A 14,287-nucleotide genomic window follows, 5' to 3' on the forward strand; every position below is an offset into this window, starting at 1 on the left:
ATACGCTGACATGTACCGTTATGTTTTTATTCAAATATTATAATGAACTCTTAAACATGGTTTAGGGGTTATTTGGATAAGAAATTGCATTGAAAATAAAGAAAATACGAAAGTTTGAAAATTGTTGGGACGTATTATCCAAACAATTTCTTAACTTGTGCAAAATTAAAATAAAATTATGTGCTGTTTTTCTATAGCGAAAGAGTGCTTTGAGTGGACGTTTTACAATAACAAAACACATGTTAAATTTCCACTCAAAGTAATCGTTCGCTATAGAAAAACAGCACAAAAAAACTCAAACAAAAAATTACTCAAAATCCATGGTAGGCGTTCATATTGTTCAGGTTACGAAGATTTTCGTCAAACAACCCGAATGTGAACAAAAGAGCGTAATGAGAGTAAAAATACACACATTTCATTCAGTTGCTTGATGTTGTTGTGGATATTTTATTTTTTACCCAAAAGAGCACACAAATTAAATGCCTCTTTTTGCCTACCATTGCTCAAAATAATAACACACGAGTGTGTTTTTTGTTTTCACATAGTTTATTTTACTAATACATTCTCAACACTTAGGTTTTTGACAACTGAGTTAGGTCTTTGACAGGAGAGTTTCCGATCTATGTGTATTTATCTATGAATGCTGACTTCAAAAATGTAAACTATTTTATGTTCGAAAATGTGACTTTTGACCTCCGATAAAAGCTTTCAAATGTAGAACAATTTATAATAGTTTTCTTTTATTTATTCTAAAACTGAGTCATTAAAACTGAAAACTATTTAAAATATTTGACGAATTATTATCTAAAATTTATTTTATATTAAAAAATGCGAGATTTTTTCAAATTTTTAGCTTTTATTTATACTTTGAATGAATTTATATTGTACAAATGTTTCAATTTGTACAATATAAATTCATTCAAAGTATTGGCCATTGTTAGCTATGACCAACATATAAATTCCGAGCCAATAGTACAGCTCATCTTTTGAGGCCAAGAACGAATCAAGCATTCAATGAATTGCATCTATGGCTTTCAAGCTACTGAAAACTTTTTTTACAATAACATTTTTAAATACATTCAATCCAATTTTTTTTCAATATTTATTTAGATCACAGTGCCATATATTATTTTTTTATTTCATAATTATGTACTTAAAACGAAATAATTAATTAGTTAATTTAAGTTTATATTTATTTAATTTATTTTTTTTTAAATTATTTTTTGTACAAAAGTTTTATTAACAAAATTTTATATTAAAATTTTTTCAAAGTATTGCACTTTTTTAATTTGTTTAAACAAACAATTCTCCCTAAACACTACAATTCGGGTGTATGATTTTCCCTCTTCAGGGCAAGACTCTCATTTAGAGTTGGACTCATGACCAAGGCAGGATTTGCAACAGCTATAATGTGATTGCCAGCAGCCGATATGACTTGAACATCACCCGACAAAGGTAGATGTGAGACTTTTGAGGGGGTACTAGATTCAGTTATTAAAGGACTCTGACAAGAGGATGATAAATCCATGGAGTTATTAGTGGTGCTATCAGATTTTACAAACGATTTATCCAGTAAAGTGGCAGTATTAGGAACCTCCTCTTCCGGACCCGTGTTCTAGAGTAATATGCAAAGATAAAATGCCATTAGCTACAACATATTTTTCCATTTGTAGTGATATATAATAAATTTAAAAACACATACTCACTGGTATTGAAGGAGAACTGGAATTGCTAAATGAAAAACGAGATTCCTGATCTTGTTCCTCAAATTCGGTGGGTTTGTTTAATCTGGGGAATGGTTAGGTTATTAAATTTGAGTTTTTTTGCTTTGATATAACAAAAATACTTACGTAAATTTAGCTATATCGGCCAAATCAAATGGTGGTTTTGCCGCAAATTTCTGATACATGGCAAATAAATTGTAGCGTGGATCTTCCAAGGAATCCTTTAAATGGGTTTTTGTTTATATTTATAATTTATTTTAGAATTTTATGTTCTTATATTGTTTGGAAAAAATTTTGAAATAAATACGCAGCGGGTTTTTTTTTGGTTTTCATTTTATAGCAAAAGTGTATATTTTTATTTAGACTGTCAACAGATAAAAAGCCAAATACAGAAAATCTTAAAACAATTAATAGCAATAAGTTCAAAAAAACTAAAACAACTAATAAATAACGTGTTCTAAATAATTCAACAAAAAAAAGTATTAAATATAACAAACAAATAAATAAATAAAAAACAAAACTATTTAATTTATATACAAATCTAAAAAGAAAAAACTATTAACAAAAAAGAAATTAACAAATTTAAATGGAAAACAAATTAACTACATAAAGGAGTTAGTGTAAAACTTTACTAATTATTAAAGTTTTAATAATTAAATTTGATTAATTTTTAGGCTGTAGGATTAATTTTAAAAATAGTCAAGTATTAACATTAACAACTAATGAAAATATATTAAAAATACTGAGAAATAGTTTAAAAATTAAATTATTTTACTAAAAACAATAATAGTTTTTCTTTTAAAACGTATTTATGAAGCATAATATTAAAAACAAAAGTAACAAATTAATAAATCAGCTGTTTAGTAACTATATTTTGCAACGCTGTAGCTAAAAATGCATAATTTTTACAACTATGGTTTCATTTTTTGAAGAAGAGAGAGAATTGTAAATAAACAAAACAACTGTACAAGATGTTGTGTTGTTGTATTTCGTTGAGTAATTGAGGGAGAAAACTAGTTTTTTGGCCATTTTAAGTAAAATTAAAACATTCAAAACAATCAGGATCAGTGAATCAAGTCGATTGTATTTTTTCGTTGGAGGCTGAAGGGGTAAATTTCGTCTTATTGGCTTGACCTCGACTTTTTATCGGCTTATAATTTTTTTCGGCTGCACCAAGATAAAATATCCTGATTCAGGATATGCAGACTGAAAATTGTTCTAAAATTACTTAACAATAAAACATCCTCATCCACTCCGAAGTTCCAGGCTGTCCTCATCAGGATAAATAAGTTTTCCTTGGCATTTCTATGAAATTTAAGTAATTTTAAAGAAAAACTTACTCACTGGATCCACCATTCCAAAATGCTTGTATATAATAAAGCTCTTGAATTGTTAAAAAGCTCACAAAAACAAATTGGATATTATAAAAAAATTCATCTAAATAATTCCCTACACAAGTAACAGCATCAAAGCAACAACAAACTAAAAGCGAACAATAAAGAAGAAATATAAATAAAGCTTTAAATTGAAGCTTCTAAATAGACATATAAATAAAGCTTTAAATTAAAGCTTCTTTCACTTAACATTTCACCCATCTGAAAAGAAATACCCTTTATACACCCCAAAAGCTGCAAAGCAGAGATATATATTTTTGTTTTATAAAAAGCCATTACCATATTAAAAGCATACAAAGCTTAAAAGCTCAGTTGTTCTATTTAGTGATCAGACTTTTTATCTCTTACCCGATTACTGTCGGAATTATTCAACGAAGCATCCGACGAAGACAAACGCTGTCTCTTCAATGGTGTCAAATTCGTTTCGCTAGACTCACAGTCCAACATGGCGGTAGCCGAGCGGGTTTGAGGTGTTGAAGTCTGGGCTTGAGACATTTGTGTCAGTAAATTACCATAACGAGCTATTGTGGCAGAATGACCAAAACCAGCATCTTTAACGATTTGACGGGCCAGGGGAAAGAGTTCATCGCGGCGTGTTAAGAGAGCTGGCACCAAACGGCACAGCTGGGCAGCGGCCTCATTGACGCAGACCTCGTGCAAAGTCAAGGGTTTTTCGGGACGACGTTTGCAATCGAAACGACCATAAATGGCGGAGTACTTACGGATTTCATCCATACGTCTGGGATCATTTTCACTCATGGCAATCACTTGTTCCAATTCACGGCTGGTGCGTTTCTTGGAGGTATGGGCACGTGGCTCACGCTGGGGCAATTGAGAGGCAATTTTCTCGGCTCCCAAGGTAATGCGAGCCACCTGCATTTCACTTAACACAGGCGTCAATTGAGGTGAGCTGGAGGTTACCTGATGGGCTGTATTAGAGACAACTGTCAAGGTGGGATTGGTAGCTAAAGCAAGAGGTCTTTCTTGTGTGGCTAAATGTGGAGTGGGAGTTAAAATGTGTGTGGGATTGTGGGCGGGTAGCGAAGGTAATGAACAAATTTGTGACAACAAATGGGCAGAAGGTGCTGGGGCATGGGTATTTATTAAGGGTGTGGGATGGAAAGAGGATGTGGCATTAAAGGCAGGGAATTTGGCACGTACTGCAGCCACCGTTGCAGGGGCTTCTAAATTGAAAATTGGGGTATTTTTGGCGGGTGTATCATATTGAGCTGCAAAGAAAAATAAACATAATAAATTTTGTTAGTAATTTGTTTTCTTTTTATTCAAGAATTTTATTAAAAATACTTACCGGAATTACTAGCCAGACTTTGGAATTGCGAGGGATTTAAGGCCCATTCGTGTAAAGCCTTTTGTAAACGTCTAACATGCAAAGGCTTAGAGGCCATGCCCACCAAAGCCATTATCTCTAGGAACTCTTCTTCGCCAGCTTCATACAATTGCTGTACATCATCACCACCCATCTCCAATAAAGTATCATAGTAAGCCAACAAACTGGCTTTTTGCAACACACGATATAATTGGATTTCAGCTTCATTGCTAGGACGGGAAGTGGCCACCACTAAAAAGGAAATAAAATAAAAAACAAAATAATTAAAAACCAGTTCATGATATATTTTGTGAAATAAAATTTATGGGTAAAGTAAAAAGGGTTAAAATAAAGCAGTTTTTTTATAAAAAAAGCTACACATTTTTTTTCTTAAACAAATCTAAACCCTTTTATTGAAAAAGTAAGCAAAAAAAATTAAACCTTAAAAAAAATCTTTTATTCAAAAAACTGGCCGTCTCACTACCCTTAAACAAAAGTAAAAAAAACTAATCTGCATAAGGACATGTTTCATGATCCTTTTTTACTCTTTACCAACGTCCGTTTAAAATTTGAATATTTTTTATTTATATGTGTATGAGGATATTTTAGTTTTAGGGGAGGTTTGAGATTTTTTTTCCTGCATAGTGATCAGTTTTTTTTTTTATATATAAAAAAAGGTTCATCATTTGTTATGGCTATGGTATATAAAGTTTTTTTATATCACTTTCAATTTTTTTCTTTAAAAACCTGGTTTTTTGGGAGATTTTTTTATAAAAAAATGAATTGTTTATTCAAATTTTTAAGCGTGAGAACGTTTCATTTTATTTCATAGATTTTTGAGGATTTTATTAAGTTCTATTAAATCTTAGGTGGTCTTACTCAATGTCTATTTTTTTTTATTTTTTTATCTGTTTACGTGGTAATTATGTGAGAAGATTTCTAGTTAAGTTTTGATTGTAGTTGTTTTTCTTTTAAATTTTTTGCGAAAAAAAAAGTTGTTAAGCTGGCCTACAACAATGTTGCCTGTCGTCGTGTTGCAGGAAAACTTGTGTAAGCTGAAGTATGTGAACATATTAATTGAACAAATCAGGGAGTCTTAACGAAGTTTTTAACAAGAATAGTATGAAAATATATTTGAAAATTTAAATACAATGAAAATTTTTTTCAAATTTTAAATTTGTTTTTGTAAAAAGTACTTAATGTGAGAAAATAAAAAAAAAGTTAAATTTTTAAAAAGTAGTAGATTTTGAAATAGTGCCAAATTTTAAAATAAGTACTAATTACGTTTCTTAAATTTGAAACATATTAAAAGAACTACAACAGTATATTATAATAACTAGAATTCAAAAAGTACTTTTTAAAAATTTTGAAAAAAGTAGTAAAATTTTAAATAACTAAAATTCAAAAAGTAGAATAGGATTTTAAATAAAAAGCTAAATTTTTGTTATAAAATATAAAAAATTTAAAAAAGTAGTAGATTTTGAAATAGTGCCAAACTTTAAAAAAGTACTAATTACTTTTTTGAGATTTGAAAAGAATTAAAAAAAAATACAATATTATTTTATAATAACTAGAATTCAAAAAGTACTTTTTAAAAATTTTGAAAAAAGTAGTAACATTTTAAATAAATTTGAAAAAATTCTAAACTTTGCAAAAATATATGTAGTGAAAACATTTAGTTTACAGTTCTATAATATGAAAAATGCAAATTTTTTAAAATAGTAGGAAATTTCAAAAATGTAGTAATTATTATTTTTAAAATTGAAAATTATTTCGAAAGAGGTTTTATTATTTAATACAAAGCATTGTTCGAAAATTAATTTTTTTTAATTAAGTACTTTTTAAAAATTTTGAAAAAAGTAGTAAAATTTTAAATAAATTTGAAAAAAAGTACTAAAATTTTAAAAAAATTTATAATGAAAACATAAAAATATAGTAATTATTTTTTTTAAGATTTGAAAATAATTTGGAAAGGCGTTTTATTTTTTACTAAAATACAAATTTGTTATAAAATTAATTTTTTGTAGTTAAGTACTTTTTAAAAGGTTTAGGAAAAAAGTAGTAAAATTTGCAAGAATTTACTAAATTTTATAATGATACAAACATATTTTGGAAAAAGTAGTAAATTTTTAAAAAAAAAAAAGTATTATTTTTGTTTCAAATGATATGAACATTTCGATAAATGTTTTATTATTTTTATATTTAACACAAAAACAATTAAATTTTTAATTATATAGGTTTTAAAAATATTTTAAAAAAGTACTAAATTTTGTGAATTTTTTCCTATTTTTTAAAAGGTATTCAAATTTTTTTTTTTTTTAAAAAACTTCAAAATAATACCTGACACAAAGAAAAATTTGTTTAAAAAGTTTTTGAAAAAAGTATTAAAATTTTGAAAAAGGTACTAAATTTAGTAAAAATATAAAATATATTATGAAAATGATTTGGAAACTATTTAAAAATGAGTCATTATTAAATACAAAGAAACTCTACACCAAGAGTAGAGTATCATTTTAATTAAGTACTTTTTAAAAAGTTTTTGAAAAAAAGTAGTAAAATTTTAAAAAGTACTAAATTTTGTAAAAATTTTAAATGTGTTCTGCAATTGATTTGAAAAATATTTTTAAAAAAAAATCAAATTTTGAAAAAGTTTTTGAAAAAAAGTAGTAAATTTTGTAAAAAATTTAAATGTGTTTTGCAATTGATTTGAAAACTATTTTTTAAAAAAAATCAAATTTTGAAAAAGTTTTTGAAAAAAAGTAGTAAAATTTTAAAAAGTATTAAATTTTGTAAATATTTTAAATGTGTTCTGCAATTGATTTGAAAACAATTTTTAAAAAAAAATCAAATATTGTAAAAGTAGTAAATTTTTTTAAAAATGTAATTTGTAGAAAATCAAAAATGTTAAAAACTGCAAAATGTATCTATTATCTATCAAAGTTAACATAATTTTTTTAAAAAATACAAGAGTAGTATTTTAAAATTTTTGAAAATTGGTATTAAACTTTTAAAAAATATTTTGATATATAAGAAAATTTTATAAAAACTGATTCTTATAATATAACAACTTATTTTTTATGTTTAAAAAATTACTAACAAATTTTAAAATTCTCAAACTAGAAATCCATATTATTTTAAACTTTCAAAAATAACGTCTAAAATACCAAACTTCTTTATCATCAGCAAAAGCACTTGTCACAAGGGAAATATTAAAACTATGCCTTGTACTTTAAACCAATATATGAAGCTGGCACCTTCCAGCCAATAAACACTAAATGCCCTGCCATATTTAGTCCAGCCATAAAAACTAACAACCCTCTAAATATTTTAGAGTTACAAACAAAAAAAATTGTATTTATTTTGCTACTCTACACAAAACATTTCTCTTGCCGAGTGATGAAATGTATTATTTTGCAAACAAAAAAAAAAAATAAAGCTAAAAAAAACAGAATGTATTTTAGCAGCAATAAATAAATGATACGTGATTTCAATACTTAAATAGTTTTTTTAAAAAAAGCTGAGAAAAAAATACAACACTGCAGCAAAAATCTCAAGCATCAAAAAACATTATCATGTACCTTTGCTTTGGTTTTTTTTTTCTACTTTTTTTTATCATGATGATGATCATGATTATTGGTTTCATTAAAATTTACTATATAGTAAGATTTTTTTTAATTTTTTTTTTGTTTGTGGAACCTTCATTATTTTATAATACTTGCAGCAGAAACAGCAACAGCTACTTAATGTTTTGCTGTTTTGTTGCAAACATTGTCATTTACTAAATATGCTGGGGTTTTTTTCTGTGGGTTTGTGGCAACCAACATCTACTGCTAAAATGTGAAAATGAGCGTAAATAAACCTGGTAGGCCCCAATATAGAAAGCTACACACTCAAAAAAAAAAAAAAGCCAATAAAAAACTACAAACACTCTAGAATCAGCTTCTTAAACACTTGAAAAGTTAACATGTGGCAGAAGTTTAAAGGAATTTATTGATTTAAATCAAATTTATAAAAAAAATATAAATAAGAGGTTTTAAGAAAGTCGCTTTTATCAATTCACTTTGAAATTTGCCCGTTTGTTTATATCAAAACCTAATAGATGCCATAGTGAGAATGAAATTGCAAATTATTTCCTGCATTGCCAATTGCTTTTGTAAATAAAATATTGAAAACAGTTGGTAACTCGATTTCGACATTAACATTTGTTCCAACCAAATTGCCAACATGAATTTACTCCTTCATTTCCCTGCTAAATATTGAACTAACATTGACAACAATAACAGCAACAACAAATATCAGTATTTATAATGACATACGACGCCACATGCCTAAGTACCCGCCAACATTTAAAATGATAAAAACAAACTCACAAAAAAAAATCAATTGACAATAAAAAAAAACAACAAATTGTGTAAGAAAACGCAAACAAACTGAAACAAAACAAAAAAAAACGCAACTCAACATTTAGTATGTTTAAACATTGTTTTATATGAGAATCTCATAGTATCTGTCTGTCTGTCTTTTATGGCCATGGTGCTGATGACTGACTCTCTGCTCTGCATGTGTAATATTAAATGTGGCAACAAGTACAACAACACAACAGCAGCAACAAAAAAGAATTACCACAACGATTGGTCATTTAAAACAATTGATTATTGCCAACCATTCCTCCACCACAAAACAAACAAAAACAAGAAAAAAAAACATCCTTCTACTGCTGCTGCTGGTTTTTTTTGTGCAACTTGCAACAGCAGCAACAACAACAACTATTTTCTCATATACGCATGTTTATGTCGTTTGTGTAAATTTTCATTGTTGTTGTTGCTGCTGATGTTTGTTGTTTTTATGAGGCCTCAAATGATAAATTAAAAAAGAAAATGTTTTTCTTAAATGACCAAATTCTTGTCGATCAAAATTCCTTTAGAACCTGTACAGTAGCAGCCACTACCAATTGAGACAAAAACTACAACTAAAACACAACAACAAAAAACTATCCATGCAACCATTTTATGAGTATGTATGTGTGTGTGTTGAGTCTGCGTGTGTTGAGTATCCTTTCCATTGCAATGGTGCTAATGGCTGTGGCAAACTGTTTTTGCTTTTGTGTCTGTGTTTAGTTGGGGTGGTATTCACAAAAAGTTTCTGAAGTCCAGACAAAAAAAACTTATGCAAGAAGGACAGTTTTTCAAAAATGCTTTGGAATGTATAAGGTTTTGAAGGCAAACATTTGCCAGCAAAAGAAACTAAAAAAAACTTAATACTAAATGATACAAATCTTCTTTTTTTTATAACTTTGAAAGCTAATGAAAAATTTTGTTAAAAAAGTTATCAAGTTTTTATTGGATTTTGTTATAGAAATATTTGATAATAAGAAAAATTAATGTTTTAAAAGACAAATTGTAAAGTTAAATGTTTTTGTTAGACTCGATAAGTTATAGATTTTTTAATTTTTTTCAAACTATTTTATTGATAATTTCAAGCTGTTTCCATGCAAGACTTGTATTATGAATCTTTGGATAGAATAATTAGATTCCTTTTGAATAAGGGGGTTAGTTTGTAATCAAAATATTACCAGAAAATACTAATTTGAGTTTGGAACTATTTCATGACCTTTGACCTCTAATAAATCAGCTGCTATTTTCTTCATAATACTTTTTTCCAAAATGAAATAGTCTGACTTAAAAGATGTAACCTTTGACCTTTAAGATCATAGATCAGTTTCTTTCTACATTATATTGGAAGATTGTTGAAAACTGTAAATCTACTTCAGTCCTTAACATTAAAATCTTTAATTAATATTTAACTATTTCATGACCTTTAACTTGTCTGAATTTGATCATGTAACTGTCATAAGTTAAAATCGTTTATTTCAAAAACCAGTCAAGCAACAAAAAATCCAAAATTGAGTTATTGCGCAATTACTGTTTTGTAAAGATAAATTTATTGTGTCATGCAAAAAAATTAAATACTGATCCACTATTATGGTGAATCAAAACCGATAATTCCGTGTTTAATGCAGAAAGAAGACAAGTGACAGCGCTTAACTAGACCTACTAGGCCCTTATATATTTTTCAATGTTGTAAGTCTCAAAAAATGTGAAAAAAATAAAAGATTTTCAAGTTCTTAAACCCTACTTGGTTGGATATGAAGAGTTTTATTTTTCAATGGCCTACAACTGAAGTATAATGCACGGTAGGACGAGTGTATTTTGACGAATAGTTATTTCAGAACAAATATGTATTTATAAATCTGATATTAAACTCCTTAAAAAGTTCACTTGTCATTTTACTTTTGAAATTCCTAATAAAATTAGAATATTTCGTATGAAATTTATAAAAATGATGGTTGTTTATTTCAAAAACCAGTCAAGTAATATAGATAAAAAAAAAGTTTTATGTTAATCAAACAGTTACACATATGGATAACTTTCATAAGACAAAATATCAATTTTTAGTTTGCTAGAAAGTTTTCTTTGATTTACTCAAAATCAAAAATTTGTTGCTTGACTGGTTTTTGAAATAAACGATTCAATTGTTAATACTTTTTGTCCAAAATAAGGAATTAAATTGATATCGTTACTTAAAACGCAAAAGGCCCTAACTAAAAAAATTAAAAATCTCTTTTTTTACCAATTCCGATGTACTTTGGTTTTGAATTTTTTTTATGTCAAATAAAACAAGTGTGAACAGATTGTATTTTGTTTTTAATTTAAAAACAAAATCATTTACAATTTGAGAGCAGGAAAAATTATTTATTAGATTTATAGGCACGAAATCTGAATATTTTTGTTTCTTAAAATTTTTAAATTCTCATAATTTTTGTAAGTAAAAATTAAGGATCTTGTTCTGAATCACCCAAATTTCTATATGAAAATCACTCAGTTTTCAAAAGTTTTGAGAATTTTTCATACAACAACTGTTAAAAGTTTAAATCTTGCCTTAATTTGTAATTTGCAATCAGTGACATTTTAAAATTTCACTCAAATTCCATTTGAAAACAGAGTGTGTTTTATAACATATTCCTATAGGATTTTTAAAATCCCTATTCACACAAATCAAATTTTTTTCTTCTCATTTTCTAATAGGGTAGTTTTTTTCCCAAATACTATATTTTGAGGGTAACTTCTTTATTTTTTTTTGGCATATTACAGCCTATGAACTCATAGCATTTTTTATACAAATATTTTCAAATCTTCTTAGTTTACACAATAGAATATTCAATTGTTTTCTTTAAAACTCGTATGATTGGTTAGTTTTTCAAACGATCAAGTTTTTTTTTAAAAAGAAATTTAAGGGTGAGTTTAAACAAGAAATGTAAGATCTATGAATTTGAAAGCTTTTGTTGAACAAAAGAATTACTTAAAATTACTAAATAACGGTTGCCTTAGACCTTGAAAACTTTGTAAAAAAAGGCAGCCATGTTTGTTTGAACTTTTTTTTTAAACCATGGGTGGCAAAAGGTAACAAATTTGAATTGAATAATACAAGAAAATGTAAATATAATAGAAACTTGATGAAATTTGTAACAATATAAATTGCATTTTGTATAGAAAGGAAAAAAATACAAGAAAATAAGCAGATGTAAGTAAATCAACATAAAATTCCACATGATTTTAAAACGTTTTTATGAAAAAAGGGATTAATACCGACGGAAATTCAAGGAAAATGAAAAAATATTACAAAAAATTTCTGCGTAAAGAATATAGTTAATATTTTGATCAAAAATAATAATTTAAACAATTTTTTTGACCTTTGACCTCTACAAAATTAATTGCAAATTTCTTTTAAATATGATTTTCTAAATGAAAATATTCTTCTGTTTTAAGAACCATTACAAAATTGTTCTGCGATGTTAGAGGTCGAAGGTTAAACAAAATATTTAAAAAATATAGAAATTGATTATTGTTAGAGTTCAAAGGTCAAATAATAATTCAATTTCTTTTTATACCAGCTTTTAAACATAGTAAACAAGAAATTATTTTATATTATATGTTTAAACTTTGACCTTTAAAAATGCAGGCAGTATTTTTCAAAATTTTTTAAATTATTTGTATCAAAAATAGTTCGTTTCAAGTTAAATTTGTTATAAAAATAAATTGGATTATTGTTTGGCCTTTGACCTTTAAAAAATTATTTATAATTTAAATTTAAATATAATTTCTTTTTATATTTTCAAAATTTCCTTAACCTTTGACCTTCAAAATCACAATTTTTACATAATTTATTAAATAGAAGTTCTTTCTTATGAATTGAAGAATTGAATTTTTTGACCTTTGACCTCAAAAAATTTAATTCTTATTTTTTCTTGATACAATGTTGAAAAATGAAATATTCTTCTGATTGAAAGTGCTTTAAAAATATAATAAAGTTGTAGAGATATAAAACAAATATCAGATATTTAATATTTGATATAGCAGTTTTTTTCTACATTAAGTTGTAAAAGTTGTTGAAAACTGTAAATCCTCCCCAAACTTTGCAATGTATAATTAAAATAAATACCAGACCTTTGTGAAAAAATATTTTAATATTCAGCCCTATTTGCGAAAACTCTCTTAAAACTTTGATACAAATCTATTCAAACTTTAAAGTTTTTACTTTGTGGTTATAAATAATATTCAATACTGTAGTAGAGATTGAAACAGGTAATAAATGCTTGACCTCCTTTGATCTCAGGTTTTCAAATCATTTAGTATTGAAGCAATTGATCATAATACGATTAGCAATTCGTGAAAGTTTTAAGAAATCTAGTAATATTTAATTCTTAAATAACAAATTTAAATTTCTTTTTACCAGAGATTACAAAAACCTCCCTAAATAGAAAATAAAAAAAGTACTAGTTTGACCTCTAACCCTTTAATGCATATTGTTGCCAATTGTCTACATTCCAGTTCCACTTAATTTTAGATGAATATAAGCTTGATGCTAATTCAGATTCTAATTCCGAAAAAACAAATGGAGTACGACAATTTTCAGCTAAAGAAATTCTAAATCAAACTAAAGCTAAATGAAATATAATAAATAAAAATCAACTAAATATTTGATATTTTATAGAAAAATAAAAGTAAAAATCATGCATTTAAGGGTTAAACCCTAAATTGAACCACAAAAGTAGCAAATATTAATTGACCTTTAACCCTGAAATGTGATTTATTTAATAAAATACACATTTGCTTTAAAAATGCTTACAGAAGTTAAACTTTATAAATTAAATTGAAAAATCCAATGCTTTGAAATATTAAAAATCCTTTAGCTTTTTAGTTTAACAAAATATTTTTTTAAAATTCTTCTTAATTTATATTTAAAATAAAGAAAAATACATTGTACTTACTTGTACCATTGGCATTCCGTCCAAAAATTTTACCCGGAGGACTTAAGATCGGACTTGAAGAAGCCGACGGTGCGGCCGATAATGAACGTTGACCTTCCGATAAACCGCTGGCTAAAGACAGATTATTGCTGTCATCCTGTCTTAAGCCAGTTGTATCCAGGGGTAAAATTTGCAATAAAGGTGTATGATGAGGTTGATGTTGCTGCTGCTGATGATGATGATGATGAGCGGCAACTAAGGCAGATGTGACAGAAGGTAAATTTCCTGTAGCGGTCAAATTGCTGGTGCTGGTAATAGAAGCCGGCGAAGCATTGACAGTAGAACAAGACGCTGTTGAGTTTTGTAGCGTTGAGAGTGATAAGGAGGATGTTAGAGATGTGGTGGCGGTGGCCGCAGAAGATGTGGAAGAATTTGTATTAGAGGCGGATGTAGTGGCTGTAGTTAAACACTGAGAATTTCCGGTTGCAGATTCCATGATTTAAAATTAAAATTTACAAACACAACAAAAAAACAA

General features: G+C 27.1%; 1 protein-coding gene across 2 annotated transcripts; it reads right to left on the bottom strand.

The window, feature by feature from the left end:
- Window positions 1–1,171: 1,171 nt before the first annotated feature.
- On the bottom strand, window positions 1,172–14,287 carry nab (NGFI-A-binding protein homolog). 2 transcript variants are annotated; one of them, XM_065504202.1, is made up of 6 exons: window positions 13,774–14,287; window positions 4,428–4,697; window positions 3,467–4,347; window positions 1,851–1,945; window positions 1,707–1,788; window positions 1,172–1,615 (listed from the first exon to the last, which is right to left on the bottom strand). In XM_065504202.1, exons 1-6 carry the CDS (start codon window positions 14,246–14,248, stop codon window positions 1,319–1,321), a joined length of 2,100 nt encoding a protein of 699 aa, XP_065360274.1. In that variant the 5' UTR covers window positions 14,249–14,287; the 3' UTR covers window positions 1,172–1,318. The 2 variants fall into 2 exon arrangements, with proteins under 2 accessions (XP_065360274.1, XP_065360275.1); XM_065504203.1 differs by having other exon boundaries at window positions 1,447–1,615; window positions 1,703–1,788.

Source organism: Calliphora vicina, chromosome 3 (assembly GCF_958450345.1).
Source record: "Calliphora vicina chromosome 3, idCalVici1.1, whole genome shotgun sequence".
NCBI classification, from domain to species: domain Eukaryota; kingdom Metazoa; phylum Arthropoda; class Insecta; order Diptera; family Calliphoridae; genus Calliphora; species Calliphora vicina.